We start from the raw sequence: 21,377 nt of genomic DNA on the forward strand, positions 1-21,377 counted from the left end.
CCATCAATTTTCCCTGAGTCTGACTCAGATGTTTCATACAATACATTCACAGGAGCAGCTCCCACTGGCAGTGCCAGCATGCCTTACTATCATCCCCATTTCTCCCTGAGAGGCACAGGCCTTGTTTACTCCTCTTTTAATAACACAGATGGTTTTAATAGTTCTCTGCCTTCGCCCCCACTTCTTTCTCCTTGCCTGTAGTCTGTTTAAAGCTTCCTCCTAAGTGATGGCTTTGTCACTTAATCTCATTAAAACTTCTCTCCATTGAACTCCATGAGCTGCTTATCAGACCGTAAGCCTAATCTCCCATTTGTAATTAATTTGTTCTGTGCCTCCTACAAATTTGGCATCATTAGATAATGGCATCACCCTCAAGGTCACTGATACACCACGAGGTAAACACCCATGGCTCCAGCACAGGCTGCCCTGCTGGCCTCCTCCTTCCTCCTCCTCCCTTTGACACACAGCTTGATTTTATTGACATGTTTCTCCCTTTCCCTCAGCCAATTTCTGATGATGCTTCCTGCCCAGCCTGTGCTGCTGTGTGACTGCAGATCAATATCTCTGGCTGTCTGCAAGCAAATGCTTTTCTGATACCCTCCTAGTGCAGGCTCATCCACACCAGTTTTCTGCTCACCTTTCAGTTCCTTCCTGCTTGCTCCAAGAACTTATTTACAGTGTTCTTCCTTCCCTTCCATGTTTTTAAAACTTGCAGAGCCTTTTCACAGAATCCTAGAATCACAGAATAATTGGGTTTGGAAGGGACCTTAAAGATGTACCAATTCCAACTCCCTGCCTTGGCCAGGGACTCCTTCCACTAGACCAGGTTGCCCAAAATCACTTTCAGCTTGGACTTGAACACTCTTGGAGTTGGGAATAGGATACAGGAGCCTTTCACCTTCAGGCTTTTGGGCCCAGTGGACACTCAGTGGCTCACTTATCAATAGCATAGGTAGAAACAACCCACAAATAATTATTACGGTTCAATCAAAGCATAATAATGCACAAACCATTGTTATGATTTGACATCTGTATTTTTGAAAAAAAAGGAAAAATCCCAGATTATCACAGCTCATGGCACCAGCCAGTACCACCAGGTGATTTCTACTGTTAGATGAAGAATACTAAGCACCAATTAGAGATGAAAACCAATCCAGTACACCCTCCCTTTAAGCCATGTGTTCACAGATTACTAAAGGAAGAAGAATACCTTCTGTGGTACTCCCATCTGCTCACTGGGATTTGCTGATATTGAGTTCTCTGGGACCTTTGCAGGCTCTGGAAATAGGGTCAGTCCTGGTACAAGCTCAATCTTTTCATTATTTCCAGTAGATTTATTTTCATCTCTCATATTTCCCTGTTTGGATCTAGTTTCTAAGAAACTCAAATGGATTTGAGCCATTCTTGCAATTTTTTCTGTTCTCTGCCTGAAAATAATCTACTAAACTTAGGTCGTAGATGCACACAGAGCTGTCATTAGATCATAGGTATTGTTATTCAATACAGTATTGACCACAGTATTCAGAAATTCAGCATTCAGGCAGCTACAGAACTGGGGGGAGGAAATCTCCCAAACACAAAAAAAACTCAAGATTTTTAATTCACTGGAGTCTGCAACTGTTTTCTAATTAGCAGTTTTTGTAAATGTGCCTATTTTTTCTTGCCTGATAGTCAAGAAAGAAAAGAAACCCAGACCTACTGGTGAGAGCTTCTGCAGCCTTTTGGGACAAGGCAGGCTGCTGTAAAAGAGATATATGTTTTTCTGAGGGGGCTAAGTGCAGGAAGGACATTTTGCATCTGATCCTGTAGTGGCTGCACACAGATCAGCCCTGGTGCCTTGCTGGGAGCTGGCACCAGGTAGATCCAGCTCAGTCACTCATGAGCAGCTACAATCAGGTCACCCAGTGCCACATTTTGGCCAAGAGGCAGCTTTTACCTGGGGATAAAGGGTTATTACTCCCAGTGAAATGTTCCGGTGTCTTGGTTTGGAAAGACAGGAGTCTACTAAGGAAGGCAGGAGCCTCCCCTGAAATGGAGAATGTAAACCCTCCCCACCCCTCCAAATTGTTATAAATTTTAAATTAAGGGGCTCTCAGGCAAAAATATGGGAGCAGGAAATAACAGTTCTTTAACAGGGAAGCCAAAAATAAAAGGATAAAATAAGCAATGCAGTACACTGGAACAACACTGACAGAGTCAGAACACAACATGACACCCTGTGGGTCAGGGTGCTGGCAGCAGTCCCATTGGAATTGTGGCTCAGCCCTCCTGCAGTGTCAGGGGTGGTTCTGCTGGAGCAGGGATCCTGTAGAGAAGGATGTATTCTTCCTCTGAAGATCCAGGGGAAGAAGAGGCAGCTGCTGTTCCTCTGGGGAATCCAGTGGAGAAGCCGTGCTGGTATTCCAGAATCTCCAGATTATATCTGGGTAGGAATGCTTGGCTCCTCCCTCTGGGCGGAGCATCTCCCAATGGGATGCTGCAGTTCTTATCAGCCATGCAGGGACATTCAATAGCTGTTATCAGCAGATGTCCCATCCTTGGAGGGAGGAGTGATTGTGGTCACTCAAAGAGAGAGATAAGGCAAACTGCCCACTTGACAAAAGACAACTGCCATACAGATGGTAATAGAATACATCTTGCCTTGCAACCTGGAACAGCCTGGCTCAGCAGCAAGATGTATTTGCAGATGGCTGGGGAACTGTTAGGAGCTGTGTGTTTGCTGTGGATGCAAGGATGCTGCAAGATGCTCCTTTAAGGCCAGGAAAACTTCATGGTTACAGTCAGAAACAGGTTTATGCTCAAAGGACATGGTGATAAGACAAGTGACTGACTGACAGGTTGACTTCAGGAGTCTCACTCCTGAGATCAGAGTCAGGTTTTATCAGCAGATGAACCTTTCCTAAACAATCTGTATTTCCTAAACCATCCTGGATTTGGTCTCTTTCCCTCCTCTAAACCATGCTGAAAACACATTTTATTCCATTTATGTAACTGCCTTTGTGTGCTGTATTGCCATTCTCACTGTGTGCTCACACAGTCACTACACCATTGTGACCAACAAAAGAGCAAAAATCATTTTATTTGGCATTTACTCTGTTTCCTCTGAGAATGAGACCAAGTTTGGCTTTGTTCAGCTGTGATGCTCTTGAACCCCTGTCCCTGAAGAGAATGTTGCAGCACTAAATATCAGATATCTACCATCAAAAGGAATGTTAAAAAATTCAGGTGTTTTTTATTTTTAATGATCCATTTATCTTTTCAGGCTCGTGAGCAGGCAGTGAGATTGCTGTGATTTGCAGCCACAGGCTGCCCGTTTCCTCCTCTGCTTCCATGGAAACACATGTTGGATGAGGCAGAACCAGGCACAGGCTTAAAGTACATGATTTCCAAACTATTTGCTTTTCCTTGCAAGGAGTCCTTTACCTCCTGTTTTTACAAAACTCTGTGTGAGGAGGAAATGTCTCTAGGGAGAGGCAGCTTTTTGAGGTGTGTGACTGGTGTTGATGCACAGGTTTGAAAGTATAATAATCCCTGAGCATGTGAACATGATGCTCAGAGGTGAAATGCATGAGACAGAGCAGGGACAGTGCATTCTGCAGCTGGTGTCACTCTGGCTGTGGCATTTGGGATCAGAAGAGTTCTGCTTTTATGTCAATTCTTTGCTTTACATTCATCTCCTCCCTGGAGAGGTGAAGATTGCACCTTCTTCTGCACTTCAGGACCCCAAAGATACCCAATTTGCACATGTAACAGCTCCTTGTGTTCTCTGGGCAGCCCCTCTCTTCCCTAGTATAAACCTCTCTCCCCCAGAGTGAAAAATCAGATTATTTTCAGTTTGATGGTAAAATGAGGAAGGGCTGGGAAAAGGGCAGCAGCTCACACAGAGCTGTGTGCCATAGCTCAGTACAACTCTCTGGTGTGTTCTGTGTGGGGAGCTCATTCAGAAAGAAATTGTAGGAGAAAATGGATCTAAAGTGACAGCCACCAGCTCTCCCTACTCCTCACATGCAGTAGTCTTCTATTAGAAGGGCTCTCACCCTGCAGGGCCACCAGCTTGCTCTGCCCCCCAGTGCCAAGCTGGAACCCCACTGCCATGGGAGCCTGATCCTGCTGTGGTGGCTGAGTTTGCAGGATCTGAGCCTCACCCCTGGCAAATGCACACCTGGTAACTTCTAGTTGACTCCTATTTGTCAGTAAGAGGGGGAAAAAAAACCCTTTTAGATGTGGTGACTCTAATGAGGCACTGAGGGAAATGAGTTGCTGAGTGCTACATTTGCAGGATATCATTCCTGCATGGAAAAGAAATGTATTTTATCTTCCATCACCTGCAAAGCATTTATATTTTGAAGGCTGCTGGTGTCGTCTGTGGCAGCCTAAGCACAAAGCAGGGCAGAAACCTTTTTTACAGAACAAACCCCAGGCCACACCCTTTCAGCTGCAGGAGAGGGTGGAAGCCTCATCACAAAGCCCTGTCTCAGGCATCAAGAAGTAAAAGTGAATGTCACTCCATGCTGTCTGATGATTCCACAAGATTCACACTAATCAGAGCCCTTCATTAATTATTTAGCTTCAGGGAAACGTGCCAAAGGGTTCTGACACTTGGGATGTGCAAAGTAATTGCCACGTTTACTTCCCAGCTAATGGGGAGGCCAAAATAAATTGTACCAGGCTGAGTGGTTGTGTGTGTGTGGGCAGGGGCAGGACCTTCCTGCCCTGGCATGTGATTCCATCCATACCTCAGGGCCCACAGAGCTTCCCAATGTCTCAAAGCGCTCAGGGCTGTCCCCCTGTGTGTCAGTGGGGGCTGGACATGTCCCCACGCTCATCTCCATCTTCCCCTCCATGCATCATGTCCCCATGTGCCTTCTGCCCACTCCAGGGCTGCTCCAGCCAGCAAGGGGGCTGCTGGTGGGTTTGTTCTGAGTTGCCAGAGCAGGGCTGGACCCTCTGTTGGGAGCAGAGCAGAGCAGAGCCACGTCCTGCACAGGGGGCTCTGCTCCCTCCTGCCTGCCCAACACGTGGTGCCCAGCCAGCAGCTCCCCCTGCTCCACAATAAGTAGGTCTCCACTGCAGGTTTGCAACCTGAGAAAAACAAACAAATGCAGAGCAGCGTGGCTATATTTATCTGAAATTTAGAAGCTGTGCTTCACAGGGAACTTTGATCATTTTAAATGTCAGGCAGTCTGGGAAAAGAATGAGGGGGGGGGAAAAAAGCGCAGTTAAAAAGAAAGTGTTTTGGGAAAGGTAAGAGCTGCTGCTGCTGCTGCTTCCAAAACAAAGTCCTTCTCTTCTGGCTCCTGTTATTAATGATCCTAATCTTGAGGGCTAATGTATCTCAGCATCAAGCTGGGGGTACTCAGAGCTTGAGGTTTCCATACCCCACAGGTGCTGAGGACCTGCTGGACTCAGAGTCCTGCCCAGAATTCAGCAGGAGCTGATCCCATCTCCTGCACCTGTGAAAGAGGAGGTTCATACAAAACAAAATACACTAATTGAGTTTGAGAGTTGGGTTTTTTCTTTTTTTGTTTGCAAACCAAAATAAGATTGTGGTTTTCTTGAATTTATAATAATTTGAAATTAATGTCCTGCCATTATGGTTTATCTCTGATTCATCTGCAAGACATTAATTTTAAGTACCTGGCATTTGAAATTCAAGAACCTCACATGGGCCAGAAGGGATATTGTGCTTTGGATCCCTGGGGGGATTTATTAAGAATGAACTAACTGATATAATACAATGAGGTATTTGGTGGTACCTGTCTCAGTCAGGGAGTTTCATCAAAGCCCCATGTACTTAAATGTTTGCAAGGAGGGAAACACTGCAGAAAAGCAGTTCTGAAATCCCAGCAGACCTTTGGTGAATCTTGCCCGGACCTATTTTACTATTTTCTTTGGAAATCCCCCATTTCTGCAAAAGCCAAACCTGTTGCAAGGGAATTCACTGTTAATGCAGAATATGTAGTACAATTCCTTCCACCTCACACTGCTCGTGTGCAGTGCTCTGGGATACAGCTATTTCTGGAACTCTGCAAATCTGCAGCTAGCCTGAAATTCCTGATGCTTCTACCATATCCACATGCTGTGGTTAAATGTGCTTCCAATCAGGAAAACACCTTCCCTTGTTTAGTTTTGTCCAGGGGACTTTCTCATTGATAAATATAATGGAAAAATAATTAATAGAAAAATAACTCTGTTTTTCATGTATCTAATCAAAGCCACCCTATACCTTCTATTTTGCTCACCCTCATCCCAGGACAGAGAGCTGTCAGTCCTTCTGCAGAAGCAATCAGGAAAATGTGGGTTGTGGTGTTTAACAGTATTGTCAGGGAAATCTGAACTCCTCGGGGTTTTTTTTTTTGGTTTTCTAAATGTGAAATAGTTTTGCTGATCTATCTTTAATCCTTTAGCCTTGAGAATGGGAAATTAAATTGTCTTTTCCCAGATACTTGATGTCAGCAGCCAAATCAGGATTTTGTCATTGTGTGCAGAGAGGGAGTGAGGTTATATGATAGCCAAGTGCTCAGAGATAGGATCTGCTCTTCAGAGAGAAACCCATTTCCACAAATTCAGTGGGTTCAACTGGGTCCTCCATTTTTTCTTCTTTTCTCTTCTCTTTTTCCTCCTTTTGCATGTGTTTGCATAAGATAACTAGTTTTAGGGATGACTGATCTTAAGTTCCTAATGAGCTGGCTCCAGGGCGTGGATTTTCATGGCACATTCTGCTGACTGGATGCTGGCAATCCAGCTTGCTTGACCTTGCTTATGGTATCTTCCATAAGATATATACATGTGATCTGTCCTCTTTCCTCTGCCCCATGTGAGGGAATGTGCTGGGGCAGAGCCAGCCCCCCACGACTCAAACCATTTCTGCTTTTCTCTGTTGCTTCATTTCCAGCACATGTCCTAAAATGCCACACTAAACAATTTTCCTTGTTTGTTTCCCCAACAAACACAACTCTGACCGCTTTTCAGCCAACACTTCTGGCACATCATTTCCTGATCTAATTCTTCTAATTGCCCTAGAGGCCTGTAATAGCATTTAAAACTCAGAGTGCTGCTTTGCCCTCCACAGCATTTCTGCAGCAGTGCCCACACAGACTCTCAGCAGAACCCTGCCCTGTTCTCTCCTTGTTTTCCCCTTCTCACAGCCTTGCACTGGCACTTCTGCCTTACACATCACTATTTCATGTCCTTCATTGGTCCTTTTGGGTTCTTTTCCTCTTGGGGCTTTAGCTGGTCAGAGTGACTCTGAGATGTGTTAGAAAGTCTCTTTTCCCAGCCCAGCAGTCGAAGAAGGAGTCAGAACTCTTCTGGTCTCATTCTCAAGGTTGTTTATTGTCTCAAGGTCCATTCAGCAGGTCAAACAGAAGCACACTGACACCCTCAGGGTGGTGTTATCTTTTTATACTAAAAACTACGTGTAAATTATTTACAATAACTTCTCAATACCTATCACCTCTGTTAGACAGTGAGCTTCTACTCTTAACCAATCTGTAAGTGCCAACATCACAGCAGAAGATGGAGGCCAAGAAGGAGAAAGGCTGGACACGCCCAGATTCCTCCATCTTGCCTCCTGAACCCCCATTCTAAAGATCCCAAAAATCTATTTTTCACCCTGTGACAAACTAATTATTATTCTACTTAGACTTTTGTGGCTTGAAGATCCTCATATAAGGTTGGTAACTTTTTCCATGGGTCATAATCAAAGTCATAGGTGTCTGGGGTCTGTCCCAGGGTCTCTAAGCCCCCTGGCAGGGGTCCTGGCAATCCAGGACAGCCAGAGGGGTGTCCTGAATTCCCACATTTTCCCCCACTTTGTGCCACGCAGCACTGCTGGCATTGCTGCAATAAGCAGCCCCACTGCCTCCTGCAGGCTGTGTTTGCTCAGGACAGGATCAGCTGCTTCTTCACCTCCCCCTGCCCACCCTTTCCTCCCTTTCTCTGCAAGCTCAGCCAGGATTTCCCCATATTAACATCCAGCTTTGCAGGCTAGGCATGACTGGAGCTGTCCCTTTGCAGAGAGCACCTTGGTGCCCAGGTGTTTCCCACCCATGGAGCAGGCTGTTGAATCCAGCAGTGTTGGTGCTTTGCCTCTGTTTTCCAGGGAAAGCTGGGGTTGCCATGGCAATGGTGTGCCGGCCAGGGCTGCAGCATCCCCACACCTCCACCAGGAACCAGCCTGCCCTCCCTGCAGGCCAGGTGAAAATGCCCGTGCTGAGAAGCTCAGGCCCTAATGGGGAGCACCTTTCCCCAAGGAATATTATTTTTGGGCACATCTGAAGCTGGGGAAAGGGCCTTGATCTATATTAAATTATTCTGCACCTTCTCCCCTGGCCTGGATTGGGCTGGCAGCAGGAGTGCCAGGCACTGGAGCAGAGGAGCCAGCAGAAATGCTGCAAAGCACAGCTCATTCTCAAGCACTCCTGGCTGCTTATGAGCATCCCAAACTCAATTAAGGGCTTGTGGCACTGCTGCAAATGTGGCCTCAGTCTGCTGAGCCTCTGCCTGCAGGCTGTTGGTTTAATTTGCAGTCACATTTGCAAAATTTGTAGCTGCATTTTGCACTTGGGCAGAGCATCCCAGCCTCTGAATCAGCACCTGGAGCTTCAAAACTTGGGCCTGATCCCAGCAGAGCCAGAGCAAAGGGTGGCCCTGCAAGCTGGGAGCAAAGCTTTGGCATTTTTTTGTGGGAACATCTTTCCTGGGGTGCACCAGAGCTTCCTGAGCTCAGGACTGGGATGTGCAGAGGAGCCAAGGACAGGACAGGACCTCTCCTTGGTGGCTTGTGTGGCACAGCCTCACTTCCCCAGCTCAGGCACTGGACAACAGACATTGCTTCGAGAATTTGCTGAAAATGCATCATCATCATCTCTTTGGAGCATGCTTGGCCAAAGAAAAGAGTCCTCTGTGCCCCTTGCACAACACCAGAGGGGATTTCACCATTCCAGGAGCAGTGCAATCCAAATTCATCTTCACCACCTCGCTTCACCTCCCCTGGTCCAGGAATGGCAGCCAGCAACACCAGCCTTGCAAGCTGTGCTGCAAAAACGAGCAAGGCTCCTCTGCTGGAGCTGCAGATGTTGTGCTGGGTGCTGCAGAAACCAAGCTCAAAAAAGCAGACCATGCCCCAAATTTAAATAGACCAAGCAGAGCCAGAGACCTCAGAGAGGAGATTCCCAAGGTCACGTAGTAGGGAGCCTGTGGCAGATGTGGGGACTGAGCAGAGATCTCCTGAGGCTCAGCCACGCTGTGGTCTCAGGACTCTCTTCTCTTTTGTCTTCCAGTACATTAAGAAGATCAGTTAATGAAATGGAATTAATAATGCCAGCTGCAGCACCAGCAATGCTGTAGGAGAGAAAAATTTCACAGAACAGGCTTAAAAACAGAAGGCTTAAAAGGGTAATAAGCTGGAAGCACTTCCTTTGTAATGGAGGAGTGCAGGAGGTCAGGGAGAGTTTTAGGGCCTTTTCAGCTTTACTGATCAAATCTTAAAGGAGGAATGAAGATGCAGCAAGTACCTCCCCCAGAGGAGAGAAACTCATGATTTTAAGGTTCCCAGCAACTGTAAAAAGTAGTCCCACTGGAAAGAATCAAAAGACTTTTCTAGGTCAATGGCAGGAATAGAGCCTTTATTTCTATGAACCTCGCAGTTCAAAAATAACATTAAAGAACCAAGAGAAATTATCCACCTCTGAAGAGGCAGGAGTAAATCAAAACTGATTGTTATGTGTTAGTTGTGCTGCTGCCTGCAGGAACCAGGGAGCTCAGATGGCACCACAGCAGTCCTGGCCATCTCTGGCATGGCTGCTGGAGAAGGTCTGTGCCATGTTCACCGAGGCACATCAGAGGCTCAAAACCCAAAATTGTTTCTTAACAACAAGGTTGAATCTAAGGAGTTCCCCCAAAGGGCTCATTTACTAGGATTCAATGAAAGAGCACCTCATTCCCAAGGAAGGAGGCAAGCACAAAGCTTGTCTCACCTGAGTCTTTCACCAACTCATGTGGCTCATGTCAATGACTTGCTGCTGAAAATCTTATGATAATAAGGCCTTATAATACAGTTATATGCAGTTATTATACAGTTATAGATGGTTATAGTTATCTGTAGTTATTATATAATCCTTTTATACTGTTGGGACTCTTGAACTTGGAGAAGGAGAGATCTCAGAGCACCTTCCAGTGCCTGAAGGGGGCTGACAAGAGAGCTGGAGAGAGATTTTGGGCAAGGGCATGGAGTGATAGGAGAAAGGGGAATGGCTTTATCTGACAGAAGGCAGGTTTAGATCAGATATTAAGAATAAATTCTTCCCTGTGAGGGTGATGAGGCCTGGCACAGGCTGCCAAGGAAAGCTGTGGCTGCCCCATCCCTGAAGTGTCCAAGGCCAGGTTAGGTGGGGCTCTGAACAGCCTGGGATAGTGAAAGATGTCCTTGCCCATGGCAGGGGTTGGGAACTGGATGATCTTTAAGGTCCCTTCTAATTTACACTTCTATGATTAGATATATCCATTTATATCTATATGTAGATATATGCATCAATAATCTCAGCCCTTGGGCAAAGATGGGTATGAAGAACAGTTTTGCTGAGCAGAAAGTGAAACAGAGGGAGCAGAGCAGAAGCTTAGCACGTCTCAAAATCACACTTCTTGTCCTTGTGAACAATCCAAATATTTGGACTGATCATTTAAAAAAAACCCTATAAATCCAGACATTTCAAGACTTAAAAAGAAATTGCAGGGAGGCTGGAACATTATGTGACGTGCCCGGACATGGGGCTTCTTTTGTTGTGATTGTTCAGCTTCAGACTTCAATTCTGCCAGCTTAAGACCATATTGTCTTTTTTTACCAGCTTATTGATTCCTTTTGTGGTCTGAAGACCTGAGAAAAAAGGTAATTCATCACTGCCTTACATCTTCTAAGAGAAAGTAGCAAAGACCTGGGGCAAAAGAGAGCAAGGACAGAGCTGTCTATGTGTTTGCTGCACTGTGAGAAGTGATGGACCTGAAACAGCCATCAGCATCTCCCAGCTCATGGCCTTGCCATTTCAGCTGCCTCTGAGCAGCTCTGCAGACCAGAAAATGTGCAAGAATGAGCACAAGACAGTGAAAAGGATGAGAGCAGAGCCAAGATTTGGCCCATCCTTCTGCTATTGACAGCTTCCTCATGAAAATGTAATTGCTGGCTGCCCTTGCTTGGAGTGCTCAGGCAAAAAATTCCCCGTTGCTCTTTAGAGCTTCGAGACATATTAATGCAACTTTTAAAATAGCATCCTCTCTATTTTTGTTGCTAATGCTAAGAACAAATTAGCTTAGAAAAACAACCCGAATGATCTCCCTTAATGCTATTGTTCTCCTGAAGTGCTAAGTGTCAGGATCTTTCAGCACCATGCTGCAGATCTGGCGCTGCCCTCAATGTGTCCCACGGAGCCTTGACGTGGAGTGATGCAGGAAAACACAGTCAGTCCAAAGTGCCTTCAAAGTCACTGCGCTCCAAACAGCGGTTTCAGCTCTGTCTGTGGATTTTTAATCATTACATCACCTTTGAAACCAACTGAAACCAGCTGACTTCCACCCCTGCCCTCCAACAGGGTTGTTAAGGGATGGCCCCAAATTTTAGTTCCTGTGGTAGAACAGTGGGTGCTTCTGAGCTCTTATGGACTGTTAGGGTCCATTCAAGGATATTTACCTAAAAAGCCTTAAATATTGCTAACTGTGACCTCATCAGAGCTCATGAGTGGTGCACAGGTGGTCTGGGTCACCGTGGAAGGACCTTTGGAGGGCAACAAGGCAGGGCTGGAGTGCCAGTCCTGCTGCAGGATTCCCTGTGTCCCTGCAGGAGCACAACCCTGGAGGCCACACACCATGTCAGGGTGTCCCTGTCCTCTGCAGAGATACAGTCTGCACCTCAGTTGGCCATCCAGATGCGGGTGCCCCATGCCTGCAATTGTTAAAGGCCAGATTGGATGGAGCTTTGAGAAACCTTGTCTAGTGGAGGGCATCCCTGCCCATGGGCAAAGGGTTTGGAACTGGATGAGCTTTCAGGTCCCTTCCAGCCCAAACCATTCAATGATTCTATGATTTTGTGATCCCTGTTGGAGTTGGAGGATGGAAAGAAATGAGGCAGACAGCAATACCCTACACACGTGTTCACTTGGCCAGTGGTTCCCTGCAATGATCCCATGGGTACCTTAATTTTATTGAGTGCTTACCCCACACATCCTGCACGCACAGATCATCATCTCCAGCAGAGCTATGGAACAGGCAAGTGCTGATGAGCCCTCTTGGCTTGTGGCTGTGCCATCAACACTGAGCTTCATGTGACCTCACTAACACATCTTAAGATCTGTAACAATTTCACTAACATCCACAGCAGAAGGAGGCTCCCAATGGACAGTGCTCTGAAGGGAGGCAAATGCCACTCACTGCTTTTCATCCTGCTCCTGCTTGCTCATGATCACAGGAAAGTTCCCTCCAACACTCAATTTTCCTCCAGCTGATGCCAAGATCTCTGTGTGTGTCTCACCCTTTTCAGATCCAGGCAGTGCAACGTTTATTGGTGCCTTCCAGGTTTAGTTCTGTGGCAAAGAAGCAGTTCTTAACCTCAGGATTGATGGCCAAGTGCTCAGTCCTAATTCTGTCTCACTACTTACTGAATGCATAATTCAAAATTTCATTGCGGAAATGCATTTTTTTATCAATGGCCATTTTAGTGCTGGATCCACCCCGTGCTGATTGGGATTTTGTGCAATTTCTGTATCACACACGGAGTTGCTTCTGTCCCCCACCTGCCTCAGGTCCTGGGACAAGTGAGTGCACACTGGAAGCTCTCCTTAGCCCGTGTGCATTTTCTAAGTGTCTTCATCTCACTGTTCCAGTTGAGTTCTGTCTCTAACACAAATGCAGTGTTCTTGTTACTGCTGGTAAAGTGATGGGTTCTGGTGCCTGTGGATTAAAATAGTTCTGGAAGTAGTGTGGGAGAGTCCAATCACATGGGCCAGGTCTGAAGAGACACTTTCCCAAAGGGGAGTAAGAATTTAAACAGGAAGCCTGATGGTGTGGTTCCTTTTGCTAGCCTGGAAGAGGGAATGAAGGTGAGAAAAGCCTGAGGTGAGAAAAATTTCTACAAACAATGAAGGCAAGGAGAAATCATTATTGGGATGTTAAATGTACATGGACCACTCTTCTGTCCAAAGGGAATTTGTCCTTCATACTTGACTGAGAAATTTGGGTTACAGAGAGACCAAACAGATATTTTGCTGTGTTGCTGGTGGCACACATCCAGTAGCCACAAATTTTACCTATGTACCATGTTTGGGGTGTCACTGGCTATTCCAGGGACAAGGATGCAGAAGTTTTATGTGAATTATGTCTCTGTTTTATACACACTGCTTGTAAATACTTCATATTATGGCTTGGTGCTGAGAACCCCATTGTAGACCTGCAAAGGGTTTGCAGGGCAAAATGTACCAATAGGGAAATTTCCTGCTCTTGCAAAGGGTCTAAACCAATCAGTCCATGATTAAAAATCACCCCTTAGAAAGCTCTTTCTTCCTTCTTTTTGTTCAAACAAAGCCAGGAAGAACACAAAATCCAGGTTTGTAACATTATACATGGTTTAATCTTACTATATGCCATTGCAGCTGAAGCCAGTTCTGTCCCACTTAGTTAAGGATTTCCCTGATAGGGGAATGAAGATGCTGGGTTCAAGCCTTAGCAAATGTTTTTGGGGATCTCAGGGATGGTTTATAAACAGGAACAATAGCTGTTGGCCTCTCTAATTCCAGCAGAGTTTCCTAGGTAAAGAGTAAGATGGTGAATTTCCTTAAATTTTGGCTTTCTTCTATAAGATGAGTTACCTGAGGGAAGGATAAGTGACCTACTGCTGTCAGTTGGAGGAGATATCTGTTAACTCAGGTATTAAAGACCTTTTATTTTTGGAGCTAAAAGGGCAGAGGGGTTCAACCTCTATTCCCCATGTTGATGAGTATGTGACCCACTGTGTCTGTGTTGGTGCTTGTTTCCACATAAAAAAGCAAAATTCAGAAAAACGCTGCTAAAGTGAAATTATTTTATGAACTGTCATGATCTAAAGGATTAAGTCCAGCCTCAGAACTGAGAGGTGCCCAGCTGGGGTCATTCTGCCCAAAATGACTGGACACAGTCTGATATCCTGGTCACTCTTCAATGAAATGGGGTGATTTGTTGGGGAGTTTGATATTCCTAGGCACCCCAAAATCTGGAAATGCAAACAGGTTGAGTGGTGAAAGACTTTCTTTCCCAGTGTTTGCCAAGCATGACCATTGGATGGTTGTGATGTCTCTGCAAGGCTATTCATAAAAGTTTATTGGTGGGGAAACTGAGGCAGAGGCTGTGTCCTGCTAGGGAAGGAGTGGTAGGGCCCATGTTAAAATTTAGCTATTAATGTGCCTTTCCCAAATTGCCCTGTATTCCTGCACTCATACACCTCAAATCCTGATTTATGCAGCATTTTGGGCAACGAGAGGAGGTAGCACACCCAAACCTGGTGCACCTGGGGCTCCTCAGCATCCTGGTGTGGCAGGGCTTGGCATGGGGGGCCACAAGGGTCACCCCACGCCTGCAGGGTTTTCAAAAAATATATAGTAAAATATATAGTAAAATAAGGGCTGCTCTGCAGGGCTTGGAGCCTGACCTTGTTTATTTTCCTGCCTGCTCCCCGACCCCACCCAGCTGGGCAGAGGAGAGGGAGGCATGAAAACCTGGAGGGGTTGTGGTGTGAAAGAATAAAAAAAAAAAAAAAAAGAAAAAAAAAAAAGAAAAAAATTAAGAAAATACCAGATTCCATCACTGTCAAGAAATTTCTGGAACAGCCACAACCGTACTGACACACAGGCAACACTGCTCACCCCCCCCCCCCCCCCCCCCCATTTACCCGCACCCAATTTGCTTTTATTTCTTCGCCATCAGGTCGCCTTTAACCATTTCCACGGCTTAGCCGGGCTAAGCCGCCCGAGCCGAAGCTTTTGATTTGAAAAGGGCCCCGCATCCCCTTTTCAAAAGGAGCCTGCTCCCTGGGGCAGCCACATCACACTGCTGATTTGCTGCAGTGGAGACCGCAGCGCGTACAATATGCCCTCCCCCTCCGCCCGTGCTGCTGACAGCATCAGTCCGGAGCCGAGCGGGGAGGCGGCCGCGGTACCCGGCAGCGCGCCCATGCTCGGGGATGCCTGACTGCTAACGCAGAGCCTCCGGAACAGCGCGACCGGCCAGCCCCGAGCCCCCCGAGATGCAAGCCAGTGCCGACTCCACCAAGATGGACTGTCTCTGGAGCAACTGGAAATGTCAGGGTATTCTATCTGTTCTGGTGTTGCATGCTAGGGCTGCATGGCAGAGGAGGCAAAGGCAGGATCCGTGCGTTTTTGCATTGTTCACCTGTGCGGGCCTTTGCATGCTGTTTCTTCTCCCTCCTCCTCCTCCGCGAAGCTTTTCTTTGGGGGTAATTTAAGAAAGAAAGCAAGATTAAAAGCCCCTCTTTCTGATTTCTGTTCTTGGAATGCATTTCTCCCATCCGCAGGTGTCTCACCCTGAAAGCATCCAGGATACAGGTCCTGCTCATCCCCAGAGCATCCGCCCTTGCCTTAGCGGCGTCATTCCCCATCCCCGGCTCTCTCCATCGGGATGTCTCTGGCACGATTTCCCACCTTTCGGGCATTATGATTTCCCACCTTTGGGGCTTTAGGGAAGCCGGGTGGCGGTGCTTTGGAGCCCGCTGGGGCTGGGAGGTGGTGGCGTTGGGCTCCCGGGTGCCTCCTGCCCACGGACACACCCAGAGCCTTGTGTCACACAAAGAAAACGCAGCTCCGGCAAGGAGGGCGGCAGAGCCGGGCATGGCCCCCCGCTTCCTACTTGGCTCTAGGGTTTTTTATTTTTTTTCTTTTAAACCCACATTAATCCTTTAATTATGCTCCCGAACACTGGTTTCGGGGGGTGGAATATTGCGGGGATGTTGTCTCGCTGCCGCGGAGGCGGGAGGGAACAATGGCATCTCCCTTTTGGGTTGATTTTTCAGCGTGTTTGGAGCGGGTCGGTGTCTGCGCTGGGTGGGGCTGGCCACCTTCCCGGGTGCCTTGGACAGCTTTTCAGCCATTTTTAGTCGGCTTCACACTTCCCAGCCAGCATCCAGCCTTTGTTTTGATAAAAGACAGTCTCTGTGACGCTGCTCTGGTGGGCAGATTAGAGGCAGAAATGCTCGCGGCTGATCCTGCCGGGCACGATGGGGCTGCTTCGGGCAGGCTTTGTTCGGATGTATTTTTGTAATTTTGAGGTGCATGTTTACGCTGAAGAGTCAGCTCATGGTGCTGATGCTCACAGCAGGGTCCCTGGGAGAGAGATTACTCCATGGCATCATCTCATTAAAGGGTCCAGGATGCTCGCAGGCATAGTTTCATAAACGCAGCTCGATGCAACAGAAGCTGAAAAACCTTCCTAAAGTGTTTTTTAGGGAGGTGTGGGGATGGAGAGACTTTTCAGATGCCTGTCTCTAGGGAGCTCGACATTTTTGCAATCTCAATTCAGCATCTAATTGTATTTAGGGGCTGAGGGTTTTTTAAGGAAGATGAGTAGCTGGAAAGTAAACAGATGCACCTGTTAAATGCCAGGCTCCAGCAGCTCAGGCTTTCCACACCGAAATGAAGGGCAAGGGTTTTCCATGTGTTTGTGGGATTTATTAAGCTCAAATGAGAGAGTCACCACCAAACTTCAGGGTCTTTTCATCTGAGCTTTGCAGATGAACTTCCTCGTAGGGTGGGGTTTGGGTAGGGGTTTTTCTTCAAAGATGCTCAGTATTTTGCTAATTCCTATAAAAGCATTGACTTGCTGAGTCAGATTGCTGAACCACCTGTTTTTAGAACCAAACTGAGTATTTTCCTTCTCATGAGGAAAAAAAAAGTCATAAATTAGAAAAGAGGAATAATGAAGGGCATGCTGCTCTTGTTTAATTAATAATTAATAATAATAGTGGGGTTTCTCTCCACCAGTGCTTTCCTTTTTGAAAGTGGGGTAGATTTGGTAAAAATTGAATGACACAATATGTCCCAATGTTTATTTGAAAAAAAATCCCAGGTCTGAAAAAATCAACGCAGTTAAAATAAATCACTTGCCTCACTTCCACAGCATTTGCATTTTTTTTTTCTTTTCCTTGGGTGGTGCTTTATGATTCCAAAATGATCCTGCAGAAAACATGAAATAGCCATAGAATATTATTTCTGTCATCCAAATTCTTTGATCAGTCCCAGATAAAATAGAGGAAATTTAAAATTCAGGAGAATGAAGACTAAAGATGATCCATTGATTCCTTTAATATCTATTATTCATGTTGTCTCTGTCTCAACCTGGAATATCACTTCTGTGCAAATCTGGAGTTGTATAATTTTGCCAGCTTGATTGTCAATGGAATTATGGTTCCTCCCTGAAAAGTCTGGAACGTGTCTGTGAGTGTAACAGATGCAGAGAGAAACCTCAGTAAATACAGAGCATATTTTTATGGAAATTATGGTGATTTGACAATGAGGTTAACAAAAGTTTTGATTACTCAACAACCAAGCCTAGAACTAGCTGTATCATTGGATTGATCCTGTAGTAGTTATAATTGATGTAAAATTGGGTGGGGATTGTGAGAAGCTGCAGAGATTCTTGCTGAGGGTTTGACTTTGCCCCACTCAGTCAAGTGAATTTCCCTTGCAGTGAATCAACTGCTGCTGCTGCACACATTTAGAAATATTGGTTTTTACCTGCCCATCCTGCAGGTACAGCAGGATTAGGGCAAAGGTGGATCATCAGCAGCCCTTGGGTGAGCAGGACAGTAATTCAGCCCTGCTGGGCACCTGCTTCATTCAGAATATTAACATGGGTGGCTCTGGGAAGCTGCAGCGCCTTCCACGCCCCTCTCGTCTCCGCACTGGAAGGTGATGCATTCGAAGCAGGCTGGGATGGAGCCATGCATAATGCATGAGTGTGAGGAGAAATGTCCCTGCCTGGGCGTGCTGGGGGCTGTGGGCCTTGGAGGAACAGCCTATAGCCTGTGCCAGCCGTGTGTGTGACACCGGAGTGTGACACAGGAGTGTGACACAGGAGTGTGACACAGGAGTGTGACACAGTGCACAGCTCCCCACTGGGAGCTGCTGGGCGAGGGCAGCCTCCAGCTGCAGGGGAAGGACAGGTCCCTGTGCCTTCCCCAGGGGCTCAGCTCAGCTCAGCAGGACACAGGTGGCTTTGGGGAATTGCAGGTTTGCACTCTGCCAGAGACGTTCTCTGGATAAGGGAGGACATAAAACCATAGAACATCCTGAGTTGGGAGGGACTCACAAGGTTCATCAAACTTCTGCCCAGGACACCCCAACAATCCCACCCTGTGCCTGAGGACATTGTCCAAACACTCCTTGAGCTCTGGCAGGCTTGGTGCTGTGACCACTGCCCTGGGGAGCCTGTTCAGTGCCCAAACACCCTCTGGGTGAAGAACCTTTTCCTGATATCCAGCCTAAACTTCCTGTGGCACAGCTCCAGCCATTCCCTCAGGTTCTGTTGCTGGGCACCACAGAGATGAGATCAGGAGATCAGTGCCCAGGTTTTCACCCAGCTTGGATGATGAGTTGTTTGGTGTCAGTCCACTGGTCCTCATGAATATTCCCTTTTCCATTCTTCTACATGCCAGCTCTTGGCTGGTCAAGCTTGCTCCTGCAGCTTCAACCTTCTGCAAGACTTATTAAAAAAGAAAAATGAAAAGATCCAGAGACACAGGCCCATGAAGTGTTCATAGAAATGATCCTGAATATTACCCCCATTATAACTTAATGTGGGAAAGGACTGCAGACTTCATCAAATCCATCTAGTTGACATGACTCTGCTGGGACTGCAGTTATTGATTATCATTCCTTGGCAGCTGTTTTCAGAGAGGCAGCTTCCTTACTTGATTGATACATCCATTGGTTTCCAAAGGGTGATGGGAAGCAGCAACTGCTCATGGCAATGTTCCTCACTTTAAGACTGATAAAGAATTTCAATGACAATATTACAGTTGCATGCACTTAATCTGTAATCTTATTGACAGTTGTGAAGTCTGCCTAATTACAGCTTTATAATGAGAGTAAAACTTCAGCCAGTTGGTACTTTGAGTGCTTTACTGGAAATATTGTGGGCTGATCTCTCAGCAGGGATCCATTTGATAAAGATCTGCCCCAGTATTTGGTTCCTATGTTGGATCTTGGTGGGGCTAAAACCCTGGTACCAACTCAACACCTGCTGTAACCAAATTAGCTCACAGTTTCATAAAACTACACCAACTTGTGGGGAATTTATTTCCTAATTTCGCAGATGGTTTCCTGTGAAGTTTGAAGGAAATTTGTCAAGATCGTTTATGACTTTCAGATTTGCTGCCTTTTTTTTTGGTCACTGATGCAGAAATTATATCAATTCTTCTTCCAGCACGTTCCTGTTGATGGCAAAAGGAATCAGTGAGAAAATGTGCTCTGCACACCTGCTGAGCCAGGACAGAATCACAGAATGGTTTGGGATGGAAGGGACCTTAAAGACCATCCAGTTCCAGCTTCCCTTCCATGGCCAGAGACATGTCCCACCAGACCAGGTTGCTCAGAGCCATGTCTTTTAAGACCTGTTTGACAATATTCTTTCATTGCCATAACGAGGTGAAAATTCCCCCAAAGTAAGAGTATATTGAGGTATTCCCTGAGGATTAATTTAAACTCCATTAAGGGGATAATGAGGGGCAATAGCTGAAGGCAGTATTGAAGGGCTGCTTTGTTTTCATTTTTTTTAGGGTCCCTGGGAAGTGAGTTCTGGTGAGGCTTTTATGATATCAGCAGGGGTACTTTCTCCACATCATATTTAATTATAAGTAACATACATCTGAACCGCTTATTTTGAAAATCTGCAGATTTTTGAATATTTGGGTAGAGTCTAAGAGAGAGCCCAAGTCTATTCCTTTGGTCCAGGAGCATCTCAGGAGAATCTTCACATTTCCATAGCATTGTGTGCACGCAGAACCTGCATCAGGGACTCTGCTTGGTCTCCTTGGTTTCTGCTCAATTAAGGTGAGAGCCATAACATCCTACTCAGAAAGTGCCCAAGGCAGGCAGTGATACAGTCTGAGGAGCAGGAGTTGTGTGTTTCTCCTGCTGCTGTGCTCAATCCCAGTCTTAAAGCATCTCTCACATGAAAATAACAACAACATAATCGTTAATAGCAGCAGCAATCACATAACAATTAATAATTAATGATAATAAATGCTACAGCAGACTCGTGTGTAGTGTGGTTGAAGGGTTGATTTCTTGCTGACAATCCTCTTTTACTGCCAGTCCTCTCCTGTCTACCCCCAAGCCTACTCTGGTGCCTCACATGAGGCAATCCATCAATATTTCTTTGCTCACGTCTTGATCTTGCAGATGTTGTAGGAAATAACATGGAGGGCATCAAGGTTTTCCTTTTCCCTGATCCTATTCTTGTTCCAGGTCTCCTCTCATCCGACACAGAGGACTAAGAAGGTCTGAACTTTCAAGTTAAACCTTGAAACAAGTGGATGGTAAAGTTATAAAGCTGAACTGAGGACAGGAAGTCAATGGTCAGAGTGTGTACAACAGGTAGAGGTATGGAGAGATTCCTCAAGGCTGGAGATGGAGGATCAGGAGCTATGCCTCATGAAACAGCACAGATACACTCTCTTGGCTCTGCTGCTCATCTCAGCAGTCTCCTGAAGGCAGCAGACTGCTCATTAAACCGTGTATCCATCTGTATTACGCTAGAATCAAATCTGTTGTGGGGAGGGGAGCATTGTCCACATTGGATCCTTCACTGGAGAGGAGAGGGAAAGGCTGGTCCTGCAGCCTGTGACTAAACCTGCAAGCTGGGCTTGCTTTGAGTGCAAGCAGTATTTATTTCTACTCAAAACCTACAGCATTGTCTCATCTGTTGTCAAATGCTTTTGTGACAGCACTATAAACAAGGTTGTTCTTCTTAAATTGTGTTTCTTGGTCTTTTTCACTCCCAGAAGGTCTGATAAATGCCTTATGAAGTCATTTATATTTATGAAGTCGTAATATTACACCATGTACACAAGTAAATGCTGTGTACAGGGAGGTTTTTCTCACTTCTCTTAAAAACTATTATTAGATAGGGAGTAAAACAGTACAACCCATTGATTTTACCTCCTAAGCAGACCTGGTGGTACCTCGATGGTGGGAAGGGCAGCTTGATCACTTCCAAAGGTGTTAGTAGTGTACTACTTACACCCTTTTATATAATCATCATACTACATACAACCTTTTATATAATCATCAAGGCCCGTAGGCTTCATTTGAAGGCTGGGTACCAGGGCTTTGCTCACACTTTTT

The 21,377-nt window shown here is 46.1% G+C and overlaps 1 protein-coding gene across 2 annotated transcripts in view; it reads left to right on the forward strand.

The window, feature by feature from the left end:
• RTN1 (reticulon 1) overlaps positions 1-21,377 on the forward strand; it is a 124,126-nt gene that overhangs the window by 90,365 nt on the left and 12,384 nt on the right. Inside the window, exon 1 of one of the 2 annotated variants that reach the window (XM_058026979.1) lies at positions 15,108-15,323. The exons of the other annotated variant lie outside the window; for it this stretch is intronic. Coding sequence (XP_057882962.1) covers positions 15,263-15,323 — 61 coding nt within the window. The 5' untranslated portion in view covers positions 15,108-15,262. Of the gene's footprint in view, positions 1-15,107; positions 15,324-21,377 lie in introns of those variants that run through there. 2 annotated transcript variants of the gene reach the window in all.

This window comes from Melospiza georgiana, chromosome 6, assembly GCF_028018845.1.
Source record: "Melospiza georgiana isolate bMelGeo1 chromosome 6, bMelGeo1.pri, whole genome shotgun sequence".
Lineage (NCBI taxonomy): Eukaryota > Metazoa > Chordata > Aves > Passeriformes > Passerellidae > Melospiza > Melospiza georgiana.